The sequence below is a fragment of the Engystomops pustulosus genome, chromosome 10 (genome assembly GCF_040894005.1).
Source record: "Engystomops pustulosus chromosome 10, aEngPut4.maternal, whole genome shotgun sequence".
NCBI lineage: Eukaryota > Metazoa > Chordata > Amphibia > Anura > Leptodactylidae > Engystomops > Engystomops pustulosus.
In genome coordinates, this window is record NC_092420.1 from 54841549 (window position 1) to 54867632 (window position 26084).

Sequence of the window (26084 nt, forward strand, 5' to 3'; positions counted from 1 at the left end):
GGAGACAGTAGATATTAACTACTTAAAATTAGGATCCTAAAATTGTTATACAGATCCACAGAAGATTACTGTCAACCTAATGATACAATAATTAATAGACAATTCAGCAACATATCTGCTTCAATAGCATTTTAGGAATGGTAACTATGACCCTAGTGCGCCCGGACTAGTATCTGCACTGGGAGGAACTTGCCTGGGTCATAATTTTTTTTTTTTTTTTTAGGTTTTGTTTGTGTGATTTACACCTTGCAGTAGTTTCTTAAGCCTTGCTATGACCCCTGGTTAGATCTGTGGCAGTTGGTTTCTCCTCTGCAGGATCAATACCTACAGGGAGTGGTGAGGCTTGTCATCAGGATGACACATTTGTTACTTTGCTCTCTGTATTGAACCTTTCCCACTATAAACCAGGCCTGCACTTTATTAATCTACTAGCTGTATCCCCAGGCTTAGCTATAACAACATAGAGTGGGTTAACAAAAAAATATTGTATATCTCTGACTGTCTCTGACTGTCTCTGACTGTCTCTGACTGTCTCTGACTGTCTCTGACTGTCTCTGACTGTCTCTGACTGTCTCTGACTGTCTCTGACTGTCTCTGACTGTCTCTGACTGTCTCTGACTGTCTCTGACTGTCTCTGACTGTCTCTGACTGTCTCTGACTGTCTCTGACTGTCTCTTTCTGTGTCAATCTGTCTTTAGCACTGACCGTCTTTGATTGTGTCTGTCTCAGTTTCTCTGTCTCTGACTCCAGTTTCTCTGACAGTCTTGGTCTCTGACTGTCTCTGTATTTGTCTCTTACTGTCACTTTATCTATGTGGGGTTTTATCAGAAGTCTCTGAGAACAGAACTGTTCTAGTTGCCAATGGCAATCAGAGCTCAAGTTTCATTTTCCCACAGTTATTGATAAAATTACAGCAGATCTCTGATTGGTTTCCATGGGTAACTAGAACAGTTGCACCTCACATTTCTGATAAATCTTCCCTGGGGCAGGGTTCTGTAAAACACATTGGTGCTTATTTACTATGGGTTTAATGGAAGAATTTTGTGAGGTTTCCCGACTTTTAGGAGATCGCGCCGGGGATTGTGGTGCGATCTTATTGTGTCACAATCGCGCTGGCTTTCACGCAACACAAATCGGGGGGGGGGGGGGGGATTTAACATTTACATTTATGCACTTACACCGGGAAGAAGAAGGTGATCTCCAGCGGACCTGATCGGGGAAGCGACACATGCAGGATATCGGGCGCAAGATCCTCATGAATCGCGGCAGCTGTGCATTCTCGTCGGACAGTCCGGATCGGGGATCACGCAGGGACCGTGTAAGAAAATGTGCCCCACTGTGATCTGCCTAATCAGACATATACAACCATATTGTGGCCATTGTTGATCAAGTAGTAAGGCTGAAACAGGTAGTTGTCTTCTCAGGCATAAAAGGCATTGGGGCAGATTTACTTGCCCGGTCCTGTCGTGATCCCCCATCAAGATTGCCTGACGAGGATGAAGTCCGGCGCGATTCACCAAGATTGTGCGCCCGATATCCTGCATGTGTCGCTTCCACGCTCAGGTCCGCCGGAGTTCACCTTCTTCTTCCTGGTGCATCTAAGTGCATGGCTTTCAACACAGTTAGATTTTTTAATCAATTTCCAAATCAGTCGGGTTGTCTGACGGCCACGCCCCCTGATTTGTGTCGCATAAAAGTCAGCACGCCCGCCAAAAACCCCTGTTAAATGCGGTGCAAATCGGAAATAGTCAAGAAACCTGACAGAAATACGGTCCGTGGACCCTTAGTAAATGTGCCCCATTGTGTTCTTTAGTAGCTTAAACGCCTATGAATTTTTTTTTTATGGGGGGGGGGGATAATGATATCCCAAAACTTTCTTTTGCCTTCCAAAGTTATGCTGTTCATGTTGTGGCATGAATAACATGATAACCTTATTCTACAGGTCACTATGAATCTGATCTGTAGAGCACTTAAGAAATATTCTGTTCTCCTGTCTCAAGACCCATAATTTATTTTCCTGCCAAGAATATTGGGAAAGAGGTTGTTTTTTGCAGGACTAGTAAATAGAAAAGATTAAAAATACCACATCTTAGCAGGAAGCTTCTACCAAGCTCTGTGCTGCTATAGCCTCTAAGTGGTAGTAGCTGAAAGAGCTGAGGGGTAGGAGAGGATTCACCCTGGGATTGTGATTTGGGGGACAATACAGCATTGTCTTCTCAAATTATTTTGCTGCTTGGCGGAGCAGTGATGAGAAGTGGTTAATCCATTATCAATAATATTTAATGGTTTATTCATTTTGTGATCAGTTGATTAGATTCATATTTGTACAGTAATTCAAATGTTAAACTGGCCTTATAATCTAGATGATGGCTGCTTACTAGATCAACTGACTTCTTTTTGTCCCAGCCTTCTCTCCGCCCCAGTTTTTTTTTTTTGTGGGATGAGTTGTGCAAAGATTTCAAAGATTTTACATTTTTATGCCATTGACCTCACTTACAGTAATGAGCCTGGGTAGCTGAAACACGCCAGTGTTAAACATTTGGATGGAGATGATTGCAGTACTGGTACTAGCAATACTGACTCCCCTTGTAATAAATCACTCCCATTATCTATGCTCAGCCCCCTGCTTCCAGAGATAAGTCGTGTGCACCTGCAAGCACTGACTTGCAGTGCACACCTTTAAATAAACACGTTCCCTGAGTACATTGCAGGATAATCCAGTCCTTCTCTATGTAAGTTTATAAAATATCACATGCTATTATTTGGGTTTCTTTTATTTAAGGCCCAGCTCTCTGATCAAGTATAGAATAAGAATGCTAAGAATCAAAAATGCACAATTGAATTTATTAAATAATTCTCTGTGCTTCACCTTTCTGTGTGATTGGGTTTTATATAATAGAAAGTTTCTCCACGGCAGAGCATGAAGTTGCACAGTGACTTTGTTAGCATTTATGTTTCACATGAGCAAACCGATACTTTTAATGGTGTGATCCTTTAATTGCTACAGTGCTGAATTAATATTAATAATGTGAGGAAGCTTGTGACTTTAGTTGTGCTGAGTTTACTCATGGCGATCTGTATAGTTAGGAAACGCACAAGCTATTGCTTACGTTCAGACACAAGAAAAGCATAATAAATCATAAATTCACAATATAGCTTAAATGACTTCTATCACCAGATCAAAGATTGTAAACCAAACATACATTCTTCTATATAAAATACATAGAAGAATGGGAGGGGGTGGTGGCGATGACAGGGTCTTGATTGGTTCAGGTCTAGAAGTTTTATGAGGGAAGACTAGAATCCATTGCGCAACACTTATTGGGGGTCATTTACTAAGGGCCCGATTCACGTTTTCCCGACGTGTTACCCGAATATTTCCGATTTGCGCTGATTTCCCCTGAATTGGCCCGGGATTTTGGCACGCGCGATCGGATTGTGGCGCATTGGCATGCACACGACGGAAATCGGAGGGGGCGTGGCCGAACAAAAACCCGACGGATTCGGAAAAACCGCCGCATTTTTTTTTAAAAAAATGTGTCACGAAAATTGCACTTACCTTCACTCAGCCCGGCTCGGTGTATTCCAGTGCGTTCCGATGCTCTTCAGCGCAGCAGCGTCACCTGGTGGACATCAAAGGAACTGCCTTAATAAATCCCGGCCGGACCCGAATCCAGCGCAGAGAACGCGCCACTGGATCGCGAATGGGCCGGGTAAGTAAATCTGCCCCATTGTGTTTGCCTCAAATCCAACCCTGTGGAAACCCATAGTCATGACTACCCGAACAATCACCTTTTGTAGCCATCCCTGCAAGTCCTCCCCAGGATGGCAACACGGTTTTGTTGAGAAAATCTTTCCCGCCCAAACTACTAAACCTTAACCCATGGTATCACTATAATCCCATTGGAATCCCTCACTACAGTCCGGGCTCTTTACATCCTTTTCTAGTAAAGAGAAGCCTTAAATACAATGAGGAACATTTGTGAACTCCGCAGGACCCGGTAAGTAAAAGTACATTGTCCGAAGATAATGCACTCTGCCGCTTTTCACTAAGATCGTGCACCCGATATCCTGCATGTGTCGCTTCCCTGCTCAGGTCCGCCGGAGTTCACGTTCTTCGTTCTGGTGTATGTAAGTGCATTTTCTTGTGACACAATTTGAAAGTTAAATCCCCCCCCAATTTGTGCCACATGGAATCCAGCGCAGCTGCACCACAATCTGATCGCCTGCAACACAATCCCACTGAAAACCCCTGTTAAATACCTGTCACAGCCGTGAAAACCGTGAACAGTCCGACGAAAGTGCGATCCTCGACCTTTAGTAAATACGTCCCAGTAGGTCCACTTAAAGCTCTTCTTCATCTTCATTTTGGGTAATCAGTCTTTATAATTCACTTATGTCCTGGCAACCTCCTTATCAGTTAGGCAGGATGATTTCCGGATCTTTCAAAGAAGAAACACAAAGTAGCACTTGGATAGTAGTTTTGCATCTCTGTAAACAGACTTGCTCGAAGTAGGATGAGCAGATTCCAATAAAACGATACTATTGCTATTGTTGTGAAGTACTCTGGAGTACTGTTTAGTTTACTACTCATGTTACTGATGAGGTAGTTCAGGGAGAGACCCTGATGTCTATGCTTTTGCTAAATCCTTTTGGGTCCTGATGGAACATTGAACCAAAATTAGGAATGTGAGAAGCAGCTCCCGGAGCTCAAAAAAAGGTATATACTACAAGGGGCCTGTAGAAACGCAAAAGGATTGTGGTGAAAAATGAGCACTCATGGTGCTTTAGTTGTCCACTCCTAAAAGTTTATCAGATCAGACAATATCTGAATTAAATTTACAAAAAGTATGGTGTATAAAAATATATATGTTTCGATATCATAAAACCAAAATTAAAATATTATGTCCAAGTAACGAATTTCCAGTAACATAAGCCTTTTTTCAAAATACGGCAGCCCAAGGGTACAATGAAGGTCCCCAGAGCTGCCTTCAGAAAATGCTTGTTAGATTTCAGCACAATGTAATATTGTGTCTGTCAGCCTAATATGCTACAATACATCAGTAATGCAGTATATTACAGTGATCAAACGATTATTTATTTATGTCCCATATTGGAAAAAAAACCTAATTATTAAAAAAAGAAAGTCCTCTAAAGCCCATATCCTACCATATTCAAAAATAACATGCACAACATAAAAAAGTGAATAACTCCACAAAAACACTACACATGGGGTATCACCACATCCATAACAACCTATACAATAAAATAGTTACTGAACCTGTGCGGTGAATGCCGTAAAAAAGGAGGGGGGGCATGTGCCCTTTAATTGCAAAACAGAGGGAGGGGAGTGCAGGGTCCCACTAGGTCCCTTATGATGGCATTGTGACGCATCGAATTATATAAAAAAGAAACAAAAAAAACTGGTTCCTCTATAAAAAGCACATTCCCAAAATTACTGGGCAATAAATAACCTGCCAAAACTAAGGTTTTCATTTTTGCAAAGTGTGCCTGCCTTCTTGAAGTGGCCGAAATTTGACTCCACTGTTCTGGTGCTTTCTAGCACTATATCTTTGTGAAGATCGTCTCCTCTTATGTATGAGAGTCATCAATAATGTACTGTCTTACATTGGGGATGGACCAAGGGAAAGGGGAGGAGCTACAGACAGGAAGCAGACCATGGGAGACAGCAGGAGGAAGCTGATCACCCCACCCCTCCTGGTCTCCTGGTTTCGCTGTGGCTCTGGAACGGTATCTCATTTTCTAAAAAAAATCTGAAATCTGTGTTTTACAATGGTCTTGGGCAACGCCTGGGAAAGGTTTATTTGACCCCCAAAAGGGTCACAACCTACAGGTTGAGAACTGCTGTTTTATAGAAGGCTTCACTGTGCATTCTTTTTTTCTTCTAGGTTCCACGCCTTACTCCGCCCCTCCTCCTACTCCATACATCGTGCCCCACTAAATACGTTATGCTTCCCCCTAATTAACAGATTGTGGCCCCCTCTCCTCCTATTGTGGCTCTATATTTAAAAAAAATACTGCTGGTATACAGTTCTTTTCTTCATCCATTACAGCCGAGCAGATACCTGGGATGGCAGGACAGAGGCTGAAATCTGGGACTTTTCCATCAGTTACTAATGAGCTGTGCACCTGACAACACAGGACTATGGACCAGTTTTTATCCACAGGAAGTATACGATGAAGCTTCCTGTTGAAAGACAGCAATAAGAGATCTAGAAAACTGCGAGGAATTGATACAGAAACTATATAAATTTTAATTACAAGTGGGCAACCCCTTTAATTATAACCATATTCAACCGGGTTCTCACTACCAACATGTCCAACAGAAACCAAATATGGATACAAACTAAAGCCATGCAGTTAAATCTCTCACTTACCTTTGAATTCCATGCATGAAGGGCTACCTTCCATCATGTGTCCAGTTATTTATGATGAAGGGGTAAAAAATAGCACAGCAGCCTGTACTATTTTCTTCCACCATAAATATCTAAAGCATGACATGAAGTACACTTTTATATATGTGACCACTAAGACACAATATAAATTAGAGTTGCCTGAGAAGGTACATGTAGGAATTCTGAGATCCACATGACCTATAAGCCACTGATTGGTGAACATTGTGCAACATCCCCCACCGGGGCCTAGCCTTTTCTCGGGGCCTGGAGACAGCCGGGGCCCAGAATACCGGAGTGGCTGGCGGTTGCGGCCTAGGCACGTTAGTGTCACGGTGCTTGGTATGGGGACCGGAGGGTTGTCCTACAGCCTGGCAGGTGTCCAGCAGGTGGTGTGTGCAAGAAATTAGATGAGGGAGAGGCTGTAGTACTGGTTCTCCCTGGGACAGCCCTTAGAGTCTGTAGTGTGTGTCCCTGGTAGATAGATGGGGCACCCTTGGTGGTGATACAGCAGTAGCAGGGACCAGACGTAGGCAATGTTGTGCATAAAAGTAACTTACAGTTCTTTATTCAATCAACGGTAACAACACGCCAAACGATTCTGTACAAATGCAGTACTGGAGTGATCTTGGAGAGGAACCTCAGGAGTTGTCTCACCAGCCTGGATGCAGGGGCAGGCTGGGATGTAGCTGTGTCCAATCCTGGAAGCTGCAGCTTTGTCCTGTTTGTGGTTCTGTGTCACTCTGTGTCAGGTTGATGAGCTGAGGCCTGTGAGCAAAGCAGGTGCTCTCAAAGATGCTTCCCTGTCAGAAGCTTCTGGAACACTCTCTGAGACTGACTAACTCCTCCCCTGACTAGGGGTTTATAATAATAATAATTCTTTATTTATATAGCGCACACAGATTACGCAGCGCTGCACAGGCATGTCAAATTGGTCCCTGTCCCCATGGGGCTCACAATCTAAACAACCTAACAGTATGTTTTTGAAGTGTGGGAAGAAACCGGAGTACCCGGAGGAAACCCACGCAAACACGGAGAGAACATACAAACTCTTTGCAGATGTTGACCTGGGTGGGATTCGAACCCAGGACCCCAGTGCTGCAAGGCAGATGTGCTACTCACTCAGCCACCGTGCCGCCCTGATAGTTACTCCCTTGTTAGGTGGTCTCCTCCTCCAATCACACTTCAGTTACAAACAGTGGAACATCATTGGATGATGACATAACATTGCTTTAACCCTTGCCTATCCAGACAGAATCTACCGCTGCACAATTACCTTTATATGTATTGTATAGGAAAAGGGCTTATTCGCAAATTCCTCTGCCATGCGCATTGGCAGGGACGTTGCAATTGCTTTATATTAGGGGAAAAAAATTATCCTTATTGTGGCAATGTCTCCTTTTATTTGCATTAGTTGGAAAGTTCCAGGGTAACTTTTTCTAGTAAATTTAACAGTTGGTGGTAGTAGATGGGGTAGGTCCTGAAATATAGTCTCTGGCATTATATGGTTCCCATAGGGACCCTGTACAGTTAAGTAGTGAAGTTTTGTCTCATGGTGCTATGGCAGTGATGGCTAACCTATGGCACTGGTGCCAGAGGGGGCACTTGGAGCCCTTTCTGTGGGCACTCAGGCCATCACCAGAGATGACTCCAGGTATCTTCCTACAGTCCCAGGCAGCCCAGGACTTGCTGTGCACAGAGATATTTTAAAGTGACAGCTCTACCTGGGACTAATTTCTGCTTTATTGGTGTCCTCAGGGGCTGGTATCAATGAAAACTGTGACAGAGAAGGGAGTATAAATCACAAATTCAATTTCTGTGATGGCACTTTGCGATAAATAAGCGGGTCTTTGCTGCAATTTGGGCACTCGGTCTCTAAAAGGTTTGCCATCACTGTGCTATGGGCACAGTGTTATTGACTAACACAGCACAGTTTTTTTTTTTTTTTAGTTGGACAGGCTTCGTAATGGGGCCCCTTTCTACTCATTGAATGATAAACCATGTATTAGTTATGTCAGACTTCTGTTTACTATTGGATAGGATACATATCAGTGTGTCTGCTTTTTCTGCAGCACTTTATATTGTCCATTCAGAAGTGTTTTGTAGGTCACTGCTGTGTGATGCTTGTTTGCCATGTGCAAACGGTTGCACAATAAGCCTGGTTTTACTCATCTGTTGCAAAAAAAAAGTCACATTCGTCACTGAAAAACGAATGATTTTTTATTAGATTTTAATCCATTTCTGCGAGATTTTGTTTAGTGTATCAGTTTTTCACATCGGATCCATCCATTTCTAATGCACATTTAAAACATGACTGTGGACTATGTTTTCTATAGCAATGGTTCAGGGAAACATTGAGTGTTTTTAGATGGTGTTCCCTGACCCATTGACCTGAGTACCCAAGAATGGATAAAATCAATCATCAGATTTTCTCTGAATTCTATCATAAAGGAGCCCTGAAATGTGGACCGATACTTTGCACATACTCGCCCGTGCGCCTGCGTATGATGCAAGCCCTGTTGTGGTGGATACATCAAGAGACTTGGATGTGGTATAGTTTTGTGTGAAAACCAACACAGGCTTTAGCGAGTGCGCCAACACAGGGCAGGAACGCTCCACCAGCGCTTGCAACCCTTCCAGGCAAGACTAATCATACATTTTGAAGTGTGCAAGAAATTGGGATTATTTCAGTGCTTCTCTGCCAGAAAACAGGTGTAGAAGCACTGATACATCTCCCACAGCGTGTGAGGATTGAACCTCCCCAAACGCAGAACTGTGGGACTGACATGCAGGATACAGCTCAGAAGTTACACATTTGGGTTGGCAAATCTTGCAAACACACAGAACAAACTGTGAAAGCCTAAAGCCACCTGAACGTGTCACAAAATGGCTGCAAAATGTATTCACTGATAATTGTGCAGCCATTTCAACGTAAAACAAACCATACAAAATTGAAAAAGTTTGCCAAAGCCCATGCAAAGGTTGACTTTGAATTTTGTATGCAGCCTGTGTATGGGATTTTTATAACTTGCATTGTAAATTTTAAAAATCCATTTGTAATATATGTGATTAACGGTCAGTTAAAAACACGTGCAGCACACACCAAGAAAAAAAAAAGAAAAAAAACTGCTGTGTGAAAAGGCCCTAAGAACATACAAACAGCGGCGTGGTTGAATCTATTTATGTGTTAGGCGTGGTCCTGAGTTGTAAAGCTGGTGCTTGTACTTCAGCCAGTATCTACAATAATCTTTTGTCATGTATAGGTCTATAATATGTGACAGCTGCATTCATCTGACAAATGCAGCTGTTATCACTGTTATGTACATGACCTATTCTGAACTGTAGGGGCGAGTTCATGTGATCCAAGTCCTCCTGAGGAGTAACACTACTGTGCGGAAAACTGTTAATGTTATCACTGTTATTCTTCATTATCTGTATAAATCCTTATAAAACTGAGCTTGTTGCTTAGATCGTCACAGAAGTGTGTGTGTGTGTGTGTGTGTGTGGTTCCATGTAACTGTAGTGCGGTTCTGTCCATGAATAGGTATAAGTAATGAGTTGAATGCAGAAAATTTTATGTAGCTCTTATTCCATTTATACCTTATTCACAGTGACTTGGACGCTTGTATGTTTTTTGCAGACCCTTTTCCTGTAGGTACAGGCGGTCCCCTACTTAAGGACACCCACCATTCAGACGGACCCCTCTGCCCACTGTGACCTCCGGTGAAGCTCTCTGGATGCTTTACTATAGTCCCAGACAGCAATGATCAGCTGTGTCTGTAGTAAAGTTTTAGTGATTAATCCTTGCTCCAATTACAGCAAAACTTTTTGAAACTCCAATTGTTCGGGGTCTACAATGATAAAATATACAGTTCAAACTTACATACAAATTCGACTTGAGAACAAACCTATGGAACCTATCTTGTATGTTTCCTCCTTAGTGCCCCCATCTCCCCATCACATTGTGGCCCCCTCATATTTGGGTCACTCGGATATTGTTCCCCCCCAAGCAGCTCATCTTCATACTGTGGTCCCTTCTGTTGCATGCTGCTGCTTAGAAAGATAACTAAACCCCTAGGTACTTGTGTCTGCCTTCCTCTCCTCTCCTGCCTGCTGTAAGAAGCACTGAAGCCGGCAGGCAGGATGAAGTCATATCATTGTGCCTGCTGGCTTTGCTCCATAAAGCACCCAGGATAAAGAGACATTGGGGCAGATTTATTAAGCTGTCTGAAAGTCAGAATACTTCTAGTTGCCCATGGCAACCAATCACAGCTCAGTTTTTATTTTACAAGTGCTCATGAATATTTTAAAGGGGAGCTGTGATTGGTTGCCATGGGCAACTGGAAATATTCTGACTTTCAGACACTTGATAAATCTGTTCCAATGTGTCGGGATATTTCAGCTGTAACGTAGATCCACTGGGTCCTCGTTGGTTGAAATGTATGGATGTGCTGCATTCATTTATGCAGTTATGGGACCTTTTGTTTCAAGTGGCATACAAAGGCCATCTCCATAGTGAGATTGAATTCCTTCCTAAGGACTGTTCCGGATGCTGTTAATAGAAAAAAAATGTATACTTGATTTGTAAAGCGCTGCAGAATAGGATGGCGCTATATAAAGATCATTATTATTTCCTTGCTTTCCATCACTGTTGACCTCCATTGGTATAAATTGTAAAGATACTAATCCACCCATCTACAAGATAAAGGACAAGTGTATGATCAATGGAGGCCCAACCGCTGGGATCCTCGCCAATCTCCTGGGAAGGGTCCTCTATCCGTATGGAAGAATTTAATGTTGGTCACATATGTCTGTGTTATTATGGATGAATCTCTACAGGACAGCTGAGACCAGTTTTCATACAAGAACCAGTGATGTGATCTATAGCTACCAATAAGAGTTCATCTTTTATTTTTGGCTAGCAAGTTTAAACATGAAAGCAGGGATTAGATTAGTTGCTATAGTTGACACCTTCATATATGAAACTCTTCATAGAATAGCTCCGTGGTGAGAATATGTAATGTAAAATGTACCTCAATCCTTTTAATGCCATTTTTGTATATTAAAAGGTCTACAAACATTACTTAATTTATCTCCATAGAAAATAGTTGCTGCTGGTGATACAAATAAGGATGGACAATTGGATTTTGCAGAATTTATGAAATATTTAGAAGATCATGAAAAAAAGATGAAAATTGCATTTACCAGTCTGGACAAAAATGCAGATGGTGAGACCCTTATATTCTCTCCAATAAACATTGGCATAATTCTATTTCAAATGTTGCGCATGACATTTATCATCTATTTTAGGCATTTTTGCACCTTGCTAGATGGCTTTTAGGTGTCTTTAAAAGGGGCGTGATGTTGCTTAAACAGCTGTAGATTTTTAAGCCCAATCAAGAAGCGTACTGAGCAGGTAGAAGTATGTTATTTTGTTCTCCAGTTAAAATATTGTTTCTTTTTGCATTTCAGGGAAGATTGAAGCTTCTGAGATCATGAACTCACTTAAGACTTTGGGCATTAACATTCCAAAGGATCATGCAGAGAAAATCCTCAAAAGGTCAGCAAGAAAAAAAAATAGAGATTATATTTTTTGGGGAATATTGCACCAGAATTCTAACTCTAAGGTCTCATGTTGGCCACAAAAATTGGAAAGTGATCCCTTGTTTGCACCCAGTTTGTCATCGGTGGGTGAGCGCAGCTCACGATGCCAATGGCTATAGAAAATGTCTCCCCAGGCTGGAATTATGGAAGCAGGGATCGGAGCTGCTCGTCAAGGGTGCGGTGCATGCATCGGCTGTGGGCAGGAGCCAATGAAAGTAATGTGGCTATGTCTATAAGGAATAACTGTGGCAAAAATCTGGAAAAAATCATGTACAAAAGGAATTATGGAGCACATTTATCATATGTTGGCACTAAGTGCACCAGCGTATGATGGTGCCCCCAGCATCGGCCAGACTCTCCGACCTCCTAATAAATCCCAGCAATGCGCTGCATCGGCGGGGAACTTTAATACAATGCGTGATTCGGCATAGAATTGCTCCCTAGTCCGCGTCCGTTCAGGCTAGGATAGCCCCAGGCCAGACACCTCCGCTGCTTGCAGAAGAAATATGTGGGAAATAGCACGGTTAAGAATTACGTCTTAAATGGGTTGCATGTGTGGTTAGTTTTTGCACAAATATTAAAAAGTAAAGTTTATCACTATTATTATGTAGTGATGTAAGAAAGATCTTTAGAAAGTTTTTTGACTTTTTATATCACAAGTTATGATTTAAGACACCCCAATAATCCCTGAACTTAAGGGCAGAATATTGTGCCCCTTCATTTCTGATCTTCAGTCCAAGGACAATCGAGCACTGATCACCACATCTTTGTCTAGCAATCATTAGAAATCTTGGAATCCAGATCACTACCAACCTAAACCTTAAGTATGTCAAAAGATTAGTAAAATAGCAGCTCTTTAATAAATTTGATGTTTACTTTTAATGTACGTAACTGTAATCTTTTTTTTTTTTGAATTACAGCATGGATGCAGATGGAACCCTTACTGTTGACTGGAATGAATGGAGGGATCATTTTCTATTTAACCCAGCTGATAACATTGAAGAAATTATCCGATATTGGAAGCATTCAACGGTAATCTCATGTTATTAAGGATGTAAAAGCTGCACAGCCATAGGGGAATATGTATTAATGTGTCGGTCTTTAGATCAGTGTATAGTAGAACTATACAGTTAGTTCGTTCTGTGCTGCTCCAGATGAATTACTGTGACTGATGCCGTAAGATCAATCTGGTGCAGTATAAGAGCGGCAAGTTCTACTTTGCACCTCCTTTTAGGTCTAGTTTCCTGCACCACGATATTGAATTTTCTGGCGCACTCTCTTTTACTCAAGACGTTTCCCTTTTTTGAAGACAGCCTAAAATTGGTCAAAAACCTTTAGTAAATGTGGTGCATAGTATTTCGGGTACAAATGACTCCAGTTTTCTGGTGTCGACAGATTGATAAATCTTCTCCATAGTGTTGAGATTAACCGTATATACTCGTGTATAAGCAGAGTTTTTCAGCACAAAAAATGTGTGAAAATACTCAACTCAGCTTATACACGAGTCAACAAACGAGCCCAGTACTAAAAAAACAAAAAAACCTTATATACTCACCCACCGGCGGCCCCGATGCGCAGCGCTGCTCCCCCCAATGTCCGCGCCGTTCCCCCAATGTCCGCACAGCTCCTCTTCTGTCTTCTGTGCCGGTCTTCTTTCTTCTGCATCAGGCTGCAGGGCGCGGCCATGTTTCTTCCTGGACGGCATGTAGTATGACGTCAGCAGTGGCCGCGTCATAGTATGCGCCTGCCGTCCAGGAAGAAACATGGCCGCAGCCTGATATAGAAGAAAGAAGACGTTGTGGAAGACACAGGAGCCGTGCGGACATTGGGGGAGCAGCGCTGCACATCGGGGCCGCCGGAGGGTGAGTATATAAGGGGCAGGCTGGGCTGGCAGTATACTAGTGTGGGCTGGCTGTATACTACACGGGGCAGGCTGGGCTGGCTGTATACTACAGGGGGGCTGGCTGTATACTACTGGGGGCAGGTTGGGCAGGCTATATACTACTGGGGGCTTGCTGGCTATATACTACTGGGAGCTGTCTGGCTATATACTACTGGGGGCTGGCTTGCTATATACTGGGGGGGGGGGGGTCTGTGACCAATGCATTTCTCACCCTCGGCTTGTACTCGAGTCAATAGGTTTTCACAGTTTTTTGGTGGTAAAATTAGGGGTCTCGGCTTATACTCGAGCATATAGGTACTTGTAATTTGTACTTGTTCTGCAGTATTCAATCATACTAAAGAGAAGGTAGAGTGTGATTTACTTCTCCTATATGATGCATGTAACATACTTTTACCAGGTTTTGGATATCGGTGACAGCCTCACAATCCCTGATGAGTTCACAGAAGAAGAGAAGAAGACTGGTCAGTGGTGGAAGCAGCTCTTGGCTGGTGGGATGGCTGGTGCTGTGTCCCGTACAGGAACTGCTCCCCTCGATCGTCTGAAAGTCATGATGCAGGTACCATTTCAGCTATAAATATATAGAGGGCTTACGTAACGAATGTAGTTCTTACAGATACATTTTAACAGCAAAGATTGCTTGTAGATATTTTCTATTTGCCTTGGCTTTTACATGGTTAATAATAATGGTTCGAAGTACGGTATTTTCTGCTTGTGCCCTAATGACTCATTTCTTTCATTTGTCAGGTTCATGGCTCTAAAGGAAACTCAAATATACTAGGTGGTCTGAAACAAATGGTGAAAGAAGGAGGCGTCCGGTCCCTGTGGAGAGGAAATGGAGTGAATGTCATCAAAATTGCCCCAGAGACCGCCATGAAATTCTGGGCATACGAACAGGTAATAGATTTCTTCATTGCAGAATGTAAAATACAATGGGCATTTCACATATTATTTTGCAATACTTTAATAGGGTTCCTTACATGGATGATGCTTCTGAACTCTTACATAACTTCTGTGTAAGACCTTGTGGTTCCTCAAATGTACAGCTACTATTCTTATATGGCCATGGGGAACATTTATGCTTCTTCGGTTAGTAGCTACTTCTGCACCTTTTTTCCAAGTAGTTTATTGATAGGACCTGGCACACCCTTTCGTCTATCTATCACAGCAGGTGAGTTTCAGAACTGCTTTACCAGGATTTTTTTGGGATTGAGAAACCACAGGGACCATGGTTTCTGGATTGTGCATTGGACTGGCCAAAACTATTGACACCACTATCTTACCATCTTACCACTGATGCTTTGTTTTCACAATGTACTTAAAAGCAAAGGTGAAAAATAAAAGCAAAGGTGATATTATAGCTTTTATCATGAACCGGGGTTTATTTTTAGTGTTTTTATAGCTCTGCATCTGTTTGGTTCGTGGGGTTGCTGGATTAATGGAATTCTAGATCACATATATTTTTCTGTGTTTTTGGCCTTTCATTGTACTTTATGCTGCAGATACACTAGCAGCTGGTGATCCATATGCTTCTTGTCTCTGGGCCATATAATTTCTGTTACTAATATTTTTTTTTTACTGTACAACTGATTTGCAATTGCAAGACAACTGGATAATGTAATGTTTTATCTCTATTTCAGTATAAGAGGATGTTCACCTCTGAGAGTGGAAAATTGGGCACAGCAGAACGATTTATTGCTGGGTCTATGGCTGGAGCAACAGCGCAGACTTCAATATACCCTATGGAGGTATTGGAATTTCTTGTTATAATTTGTCTTTATTTACTCCAGGTCTAATTTAGACAAGGCTAGAAGTCAACGATAAAACCTAGACACGATGATAGTTGTTACTATTGTTGCTTGTACAGGCAGTCCCCTACTTAAGGACACCTGACTTACAGACGACCCCTAGTTACAGACAGACCTCTCTGTCCGCTCTGACATATGGGGAAGTTCTGGATGCTTTACTTTAGTCCCTGGCTACAATGATCAGCTGCAACGTGTCTGTAATGAAGCTTTATTGATAATCCTTGTTTCTATGACATCACAAATTTTTTAAAATCCTATTGCCATGGGGACAAAAAAAAATTCTGGATTTACAGTTATAAAATATACCAGTTCTGACTTGCACACAAATTCAACTTAAGTACAAACCTAAAGAACCTATCTTTTACTCAACCTAGGGACTGCCTGTATTACTATTAGATTTATAGATCAGCAACTAGTTTTTTCATCCGTCATAATTGCAATAAATGTAAATAACTCCTAAATCTTGCAGGATGATCAGTAGCACTCCTACCATTTAGGCGGACCATGCAGTGGTATGGAGCCTGTGGGGTGAAAGAAGTCTGGCGCTGATCATCTTCTCCTACTTGCAAGCATTGGGGCACATGTATCATAATTTTTGGCTGCCACTTTTTGAAATTTCCTGAAGCTGGCCTACTTAATCATTGCAATGTATCTTAAGTTTTTTTCCCTTTTGAGTCTTAAACGGGCAACTCATCACATGTATCACACTTTTGCGACTTTTCCTAAATAGTAGCTCCCAAAAGTAAGGCTAGCATGCTTTGTTTTGCGACTTATTAGGCGCAAGAATTGGACAGTTCCAAGCCCAAAAGTTGCACAAGTTGAACAAACATCTGGGCTACAAAGATAAATATGGCATACTGCATCAAATCCTTGAGACAGATAACTTCGGTACACTGCTTGATTCTGCGCCTAAAAAGCCGCAAACTGCAAAAGGTCGCACAAAAAAATAAAAAGGAAGCAATAGGAGTGATACATGTCCCCCTGTGTCTAGCATGCTCTATTTTGGGACTTATTAGGTTCAAGAATGGGACAATTTAGGGCCCAAACATCTGGACTACAAAGATAAATCCGGCAACACTGCATTACATCCTTGAGGCAGCTAACTTTGATACACTGCTTGATTCTGCACCTAAAAAGTCTCAAACTGTGAAAAGTCTCACAAAAAATTCCAGAAAAAAATAAGCAAATATATGGAGGACACATCACTCCTATTGCAATAATTTTCCTGCAGTCTGTACTAGTGGGGCCTCTTTTACTTTTTAATTATGGGATCCTCCCCTTATTCATATCGCTCACTATATTTGTACATTGCTTGGATTTCTATTCATGTTATTTCTAGAGTAGTTCAGCATTTAGCAAAAAATTGGCAACTTTTATAAACTTTATGAATCAGTGACCCGCCCCTACTGTAAATTGATGTGGCCTTCCATTTCACGGCTGAGTTGCTATGGTTCCATTCACAGTAGATTGTGGAATAATTAGGACTGAGTGTATTTCAAAAACTTGTATCAATGGTGGAATTCTAAAACGGTACCAAAGTTCAATTTCATAAACCAATAGAGTTTTCTAGATCTCTGCTTGCTGTTATTCTATAGGAAGCTTCTATGTTTACTTCCAGTGGATAGAACCAGTCCCTGGTCATGTGATGTCACACAGGTGCACGGCTCTTATAACACACAGGTCTGATTACTTTCTGATACTGACGAGCTGTGCACCTGCAGCAATCCTGACAATGCAAATGGCAGGTAGGTGTTGCTAAAGTGTCCCTCTCCTTGCCTCTGCCTTGAAGGTTAAGAGTTAACATCTCTATACAGCTGTATGCCCAGTAGGAAGAAGGAGTGTTCTGGTTGGACAAGTGCTTGCCACATCATAAGGGGTAGTCATAAAACCCATTGTGGGTGGGAGCACGTGGTCAGTCTAGTGTGCAGGACAGTGCTGCAGAAGTCGGTATTCCAGATCACTGAGTTATCAAGAACGGAATCTAATCCCTATTGGGAACCAAATCTTTTGATGCTACACACATGAAAAATGTACAAGGGGAAACAAAAAGTAGCTCGAGTAGCTATAATAATAGAAAATATTTTATTGAAATTCATACAAAAACAGGAGACTCAAAAGGACAGAAAAAATATAAAACCAATTAAAACACGAAGAGGCAGATCAATTGCCTTTGTGATAGAACATAGCAGGTAATGTCATATGGTAGTGACAAACAGCCTGCTGCAGGGCCCCCCCAGGACACTCCACAAAAATGCATACAAAAGTTACAAAATGTACTCTAGTTGCAGCAGAAATTAACTACACAATGCAGGGGTCTAAGCAGAGAATACAGAGTATGTACAAATTCAAAGACGCCCCCTGGGGCAAGTGATAGATGAGACAATCCTTACTGTAACAATAAGAGATGTGAATGTCCCACTGACTATCCAGATAGAGCACGTGACCCAAATAACTGCATACAAGACTAGAGACAAGATATTACCAAAGTGTAGTGGAGGTCTGAAGGGAGCCCAGACAAGGCCCCACACGTATCGCCGCAGACCGCGGCTTCCTCAGGGGTCAAGGGTATTCCAGATCAGGAAGCAGAGGTGTCGTCTTGGGCAGTTAGGAAACTAGATGGTGGACCTCTGCTCTGAGCTTTAGACTCTGCTCCATCTATTACCAGCCCAGCTTGAAGCTATTATCCAGGCTGAGAGCAACGATCTTCCTGCGGACCTGCACTCCGATCAGCTATCTCCTTCCAGCTGAAGTTCTGCTGATAGTAAAGCTGTTGTCTGCTGTTTAAAGTTCCAATAAAGAACTGTTAGTGATTCTGCACCAACGTGCCTCTGTGTGATTCCTGGACCAGGCTGTTCACCAACACAGGCTCCCCATCCTCCATCACCCAGGGATACCTATCTACACATTACCCTTGTTCTAGGGATGAAACCTATTCTATCAGCCTCTCCCTCCGTTTTCTTGAACACACCACCTGCTGGAGACCTGCCAGGCTCTGGACATGGACTGGTTTTTATCCACAATGAAGCTTCTTGTTCAATGATTGTAGGCAGATCTAGAAAACTGTTGGGAATTGGAAAATTTGTATAGGTTTTCATTCTACAAACAATAGCAACTATTTGATGAAAGTAGACATCCGCTATAATATACCAGCAGGAGTCCCACTGAATGTCAGATTTTTTTTTCCAACTTCTTTTTAACTTTTCAACTTCTTGTTAACTTTCGTACATATAGTGGTTAATTGCAGTACATGGCAATTATATATATATTTTTTCTTTTTTTATTTAAATGTTCTCTATTGAGTCTTTTAGCTTGTACTTTATTGTGTGTTCTGCAGGTTATGAAGACTCGTTTGGCTGTAGCAAAGACTGGACAATATACTGGAATGTTTGACTGTGCTAAACAGATTCTGAAAAAAGAGGGTGTGCGGGCTTTTTATAAAGGATATGTGCCCAACATACTGGGCATCATTCCGTATGCTGGCATTGACCTCGCCATCTATGAGGTAATTTTTTCTGTTGTCCTTTTTTACGGCACTGTTTCTGATGAAACAAAAACTTAAAGAAAAGATACCATCAAAACCAAGCTTGAGAAACCACGGACACTTACAAATAGACCAAGGCACACTGACTGGGATAATCTTCTTACTTTTGTTATTCATGGCCTCCTTTACTCTAAAATAAACCTTTTAAATTATGGTAATGAGCCTGTGGGGCTCTGATGGGTGTTTAACAGAGTCCTTCACAGTCTTTTCACAGGCTGTTAAAAAAAAGAGCAGGGCGGGTCTCCCTGCTTACATGTTCTGCTTATTGTAACAGCCTGTAAATCTGTAGCATTGAAGGGCACTGAAAACACCCAGAGCCCCTCAGGCTTATTAGCATAGGTTTAAAAGTTTCTGTGGAAGGAAGGAGGCTGTGGATTACAAAAATAAGAAGATTAACACCGTCCCGGTGCCTGGATATATGAGTAAGTGTTTCTCGTTTATTTATTCTTGATTTTTAGGGTAGATTTCCTTTAAGATCTATTCAGTCATCTGGGGTATCCGTCTATGTAACGGTTTACCCATGATTTGCATGTGTTTTTATACAGGTTTGTGGAATGTGTAGTTTTGTTTTTCTGCAGTAGTTTTTTAACTTTTTTTTTTTTTTTTTTTTTATTTTATTTTTTTTTTTTTATCCCCACCTGATCTGATATAATTTCCAGGAAAAATGTGCATCAAAACATATATTGCTTCTGGTTTTTATATAAATTTTCACAAGCCTCATAGCCTTCAAAGTAACCAAAAAACACATGTGAAAATGGCAAAGCAAAGTCATAAAAGTGATCATTTTAATTTATATTTTTTCATTTCAGTTTCTGCTCTAAAAATAATCCATTGTCTACTACTGTTTCGTACTTTTTCTAATGTAGATTCACTTTAATACAACTCTATTACATTGCAGTTTTTCTGCAGCAAATTCCATGCGTTATGCACAACATGTGCAGATTCACTTATGGCTCTTTGACGTCCAAAAGACAACAGACTGTGTATAACAAACCATAACCAGCATAAGCAGCAACTAGATCCATCATGCTGAGATCACATCTAAGGCAAATAATTGGATATTGTAGAACATTCTTTCACCAAAATATATCGCTGATTGATACAGCAGTACAATGTTACCAAGATTGACTTGTCACTGTGCTTTGCACTTCAAGTTTCTGTATGCATCCCCATAATGAAAAAAACGGGTTGTGGTGAATTATCTCATATAAATGCAAGGCATTTTGTGTGTGGTATTTTGTGGTCTTTTGGGTTAGTTGCATATGTTTTACATAACCTTGTTATGATGCTCAAGGTAAAGGGGATTTTGCTAGAAAGTAACAGTTTTTTAATACTTTATCCTCTTCTGGCAGACTCTGAAGAATGCCTGGCTTCAGAAATATGCTACAGACTCTGCCAACCCAGGAGTGCTGGTCCTTCTAGGTTGTGGGACAGTTTCCAGTACCTGTGGTCAGCTGGCCAGTTATCCATTAGCACTAATCAGAACTAGAATGCAAGCTCAAGGTAAGCAACATCACACTAAACGTGTATTAGAATTAATTATAGAAATTCTATGTTCTTAGTGGCCATGAGGGCTTGTTTGTTTACATCTGCTCTATAATATGTATGAACGCCTCTGTTCTATTATATGATTAAATTACATATGGAGTTATATTCACATGGACCTCCAAGCTTCTGTATCATAATTTTACCAAAATGCTTTTATGTGGCAGATCATAGATGTAATGTGGAGAAGCAGGGCTGTGGATATGTGGGGTAGTAGAGTTGAAATCATTGGAATAATTCAATGTCACAGATTTAGACTCCCTTGTTACCAGCGTTACATCTGTTGGATAGCAAATCCAAAATAGATATTTAAACCGTTTATTTCTATTGGAAATTAAAAGTTAATTTATAATAGTTGTCCCAATTTCCCCCTGAACTTATTAGTGTGTTTAATTTAGCTGCACAGATAAGGAGCAGTTGTTAAAGTATCTAGTGACTTATTTTCTTACAGACCGGAATTACCAAGTGAAACGTTCTCCTTAAGCCTATTGATTTCTAAAATAAAAGTACTGCTTTAAATGGAACCTGTCACCAGGGACCTCATTTCCCCTAAAGATAGATTACAGAAGCCCATCACAACTGTATTGCAAATCTGCCTTTCTGCCTTTTCTAAGGATTTGCATTACATTACAATTGTATGGTATAACTTACCTTGCACCCTGACACAATCCTCTGTGTAATTCTAGGAGTTGTTCTTTGGTTTTGATGCATTTCATAAAACAACATGTGACTTGTCTGTGCTGCTCACTCCTCAGGCTCTCAGCCACCACCTTTGTGCTCCTGTACAGCTTCTCCCTCTTGCTCCTTCACAGAGGTCACAGCCTGGTGAGCTGACATCAGTGGGAGAGGGAGGATCTGTACAGGTGCACAAAGGTGGTGGCTGGGAGCTGAGGAGTAAGCCGCACAGACAAGTCACATGTTGTTTTGTGAAATGCATCCAAATTAAAGCCAACCCCTAGGACTACACAGAGGATTCTGTCAGCATGCAAGGTAAGTTATAACATACAATTATATTGTCATGCAAATGCTTAGAGAAAGCAGAAAGACATATTTGCAATGCAGGTGTAATAGACTTCTATAGGGAAAATGAGGTCCCTGGTGACAGGTTCCCTTTAACACCTTAAGGACATGGCCTTCAGGACACAGGCTTTTTATATGTTTTCCCCTGCTCAATTCTTGTATTACTATTTTATCAAATTAAAAACTCCTTTGTAAGGAAACTGCATTTGCCTGTGTATCTCTCTATTCTGAGTGCTATAACTTTTTTTATTCCTAAATATTAGGAACTAATATTTAGATTGGTACTTTTATTGGGTACATCTGACCTTTTTGGTTGCTATCTATTACATTTTTTTTATGAGGAAGGAAGCACTAAAATAGCAATTTTAAATAATTTTTTAAATTGTTCCCTATCCGCCTCTCTCCTCTCATCTCGACAGCTGAGGGGTTAAACTGCCTGGCAAAGAGAGATCTTCCTGCCGGGGACACACAGATGGGTCCAGGCTGTATGTAATAGTCAGTGTGCGTCAGTGTGCCACAGTGTCAGTGTGCCAGTGTGATCAGCAGAGCGATACAGATCATCCTAATGCGGAAATGGCCCACTAATTAGGACAATCTATGTCCTTAACCAGTTAAGATGGAACCAATGTTGAGGCTTTGGTTAAGTAACACAGCATTCCAAAGTCTTATCAAAGGTCTAAAGAGGTACACTATGGTAGAGTTGGATAACTCTAGAGGTGACATCACTAGTGCCCATCAACCTTGCTTGGCATTTCTAAAGGAGCAGCCACAAGAGAAGTTGTATTTTGGAAATTTGACAAACACTCCATGTTGGTAAATCTGCTCCTTTAATAAGAAGGGGCAGTGGACTCGAAGAGATTGAATATCCCAAGGACGCCTTGCTGTGTTAGTAGAACTTACATGTTGTACATATTTACCTGTAATGTTGAAAATGATTGGCGATTTTTAACAACCAGTCATATCTTCGTTCTCTTCCAGCTTCAGTAGAAGGTGCTCCTCAGCTAAGCATGGGAGGTCTCTTCCGTAAGATTGTAGCCAAGGAAGGTTTCTTTGGTCTGTACAGAGGAATTGCTCCAAATTTCTTAAAAGTACTTCCTGCAGTCAGTATCAGCTATGTTGTTTATGAGAAGATGAAAGAACAACTTCGGATTTAGGAGCATTAACCTGCCAAAATTTCCACTCAGGAACTCCAGTGTGTGTGGATACGTATGCCTGTGTGAATTCCTTGGTGAAGAGCAGAATATGAATTGGCTGCTGCCATATTTCTACACAATGAGAACCTCTGGACTTAATGAGCCATTCCCAGTCCATATCATTTTATGGCAGCTTGTGTTATTGGAGCTGGTCACTTTTTGTGTCAGACAATTTTTTTAAAGATTCTGCAAACTTTTGAAACCAAATATTTTTTTCTTTTCTATATGTTTAAGGGGTTTGGTTTTATATACTTTGTATTTTTTTGGGTATGTTATAAAATATATTCAATTATATTAACATGTGGGAAAATTGCAATACCTATTAGATATTGCCAAAAAAGACACCTGCTACTAAGTAAGATATGTTAAAAATAATGGAATAAAAAAATATATGGGCAAAATTGTAGGTAATCCAAATTGTACACTCCAAAAACAATCTCACACACATATACTTATACGTGAAGTCTCCTAGCTTCTGATAACATTTTATACCCAGTAAAAATATTTTGTAAAATCGTAGCTCAGTCACAAAACTAATTGTAACATTAGAATCAATTTTACGTGTTAAAAGTCTTCTGGGTTAAAATAAAAAAAGTATTTTTTCTGGTTTCCAGAGGATGAAAATCCATACATATCAGCTAGTGGAAGGAGTTGCACCCCTTGACGATTTCTCTTCATTCCCTCCCTTGAAGTGGTGATTCATCGTATTGCAGCTTTGTCTGGTTTGTGGCAGAGATATTGATGGCACAGTATAACCATTAAAGTGCAACTTTGTTTGCACATGATCACCAGCTAAGATACAGGGTGTCAGGAGTCAAACCAAACAACCAAGGCCATACTAGGATAGTGCGAGTACAATAAATTGTGTAACTATTTAACCCCAAAGGGTCAATTGAAAACCCATTTAATGAACTGTATCCCATGAAATGATTCTTTTTATTATGTATAATTAAAAACCTGTAGAAAAGATCTCCTAATGGTAGGTGTGCAACAGCCCAACCGGTCACTCGAAATCGAAAAAAAGTGAGCTAAATAAGGATCATTACTTATAACAGTTGGTGGACCTACTCCAGTCTCATTGCTTGATTATGCTATATGTCAAGTTACATTAATATATATCTAAGTGTATAAAGATATCACAGCCTACTTTTCATTCTTTAACCACATTCTCATCATTTCTTTAACCCCATTTTACCACCTCTACCAGTTTCAACTTATTATTTCTTTTTTCATTTCATGATTTCCTTCACTTCCTTTCTATTGCATTGATCCTTACTACTCTCGAGCAATCATTGGCGTTAATTTTTTGTACACAATTTAAGAATTGGCCTAATGACACCAGTTGTTCAGGCCACAGTGATGGCTATACAAAAATTGGACCTGCAACAGAATCATTGAAGAGTGCAAAGAGTAAGGGAACCTTTCACCTCTCCTACAACTCTGAGTAATTGCCTTCTACGTAGTCTAATTCATGAGTGTTGCCCTATGCTGGTTTCTCACTTTAAAAGTTAACCCTATGCATATGTACTTCTGTAGTATTTTATTATGAAGCAGACTGTTGGTCTTCCGTCCATGTTAAATGGACCAGCAAGAAAGTAGAACCAGTACACATAACAATGTGGTCTTCGCTTTACCATGCAGGCAAGATAATTTCCCCTTAAACTGTCATTGGTTAGTCAGAGATTCCATGTGCATTATGTAGCTGTAGAAAATGAGGTTTATGTAATGTATTGCAGCTAAAGACAACTTTATGTGCTATTACATTCTATAACATTAACAACATTCAAGATCTATTTGGTTGTCACTTATGACACGTGGAAAGGATTATAATTAATTAACCTTACAACATTCCTCAGATTTCCCTTGTACTTTCCCTATAGTATCATTATTTTTTTTGTTTATATCTGTATATAAAATAGTGCAGAAATATAGCAATAACCAGAAATTACTAGTCATGGAAGTAATTTTTTTTTACTGTGAAGGTGGTGAATACCACAATTGTTAGGTATATTCTGTCTGTTCAACAACAAAATAACAGGATACCCCTAAATTTGGATTCAAACAGGGTTTACTTTTTGTCATTACTCAAAACCTTGAAAGCATCAAAGAAGAAGAAATAAGCAACATGTTTTGAAGTCTCATTACACGAAACCAAATTGATCTTTCTAACTTTTATGTTTTATTCCATTTATAGATTGGTTGGTTATCTAATTACAATACTAATAACATAGACGTATGTATATCCAATGAAGCCATTGGTGCCTCAGTCTCTACCATGCTTTGAGATGTTGCAATATATTTTTTCCATTTCACTCCAATTTTCTTAATCTTTTAAGAAATAAAAAACACAAACTTGAAAAATAAACCACCTTCTGTCCCTTTGACATAGTAATATTTTGTCTAGTTTTCACGCAGGATCATGATGACAGAATACTTTACAAACAAATAAAAGTTTTACAGTGCAGAAGTTGGTAAAGTTTAAGTATTTAATTGTTTTGGGGGTTTGATTATCTCTGTGGTTCTGACCTACGGGTTCCTGTTTACAATAAACATCACCAAGATGTATTACTTCATTACTTAATGAGTTTTTTAGTGTACATTTCGTATTCCTGTATGCATGTTTCTAAATGATTGCCTGTAACAATGTTGGTAATGTAAATCTACCATCTGGAATCTACTTACACGTACAAGTACATCCAGTGATAGATACTGCACTGTATGGCCTCTTTTGTCTCTAAAATTAAAGTGTTATAATATACTATGAAGCTACTATGCATGTGAGGGCCCTTTAAATTCCCATAGGAGACACTGAAGATGCGCAAGGTGTGTCTTTGCAGAGCTCTGAGGGACCTGTAACCATAGCCCCTGATGCTCACAGAGGTTATGGAATGCCCCCACTAGCCCCACTTAATTTGTATAGTATTAAACTTTTATTTTCGAGACAACGGAGGCCACATAATTTATTTTGAAATACAAGTTCTAGATCATGCTGCCCAAGCGGAATCTGCCCCTGGACAAATGTTTTTTCTGTTTTCTAGCCCCTATATTTGTACATTCTAG

General features: G+C 40.6%; 1 protein-coding gene across 4 annotated transcripts in view; it reads left to right on the top strand.

The window, feature by feature from the left end:
• The window catches only part of SLC25A24 (solute carrier family 25 member 24), a 30832-nt gene extending 5240 nt beyond the window's left edge, over positions 1-25592 (top strand). For all 4 annotated transcript variants that reach the window (XM_072129212.1, XM_072129213.1, XM_072129215.1 and 1 more), the window contains 9 exons: positions 11515-11641; positions 11886-11973; positions 12938-13049; positions 14318-14476; positions 14665-14814; positions 15558-15665; positions 19060-19227; positions 20619-20769; positions 22810-25592. In XM_072129212.1, coding sequence (XP_071985313.1) covers positions 11515-11641; positions 11886-11973; positions 12938-13049; positions 14318-14476; positions 14665-14814; positions 15558-15665; positions 19060-19227; positions 20619-20769; positions 22810-22985 — 1239 coding nt within the window. In that variant the 3' untranslated portion in view covers positions 22986-25592. The remainder of the gene's footprint in view (positions 1-11514; positions 11642-11885; positions 11974-12937; positions 13050-14317; positions 14477-14664; positions 14815-15557; positions 15666-19059; positions 19228-20618; positions 20770-22809) is intronic.
• Positions 25593-26084: the final 492 nt, after the last annotated feature.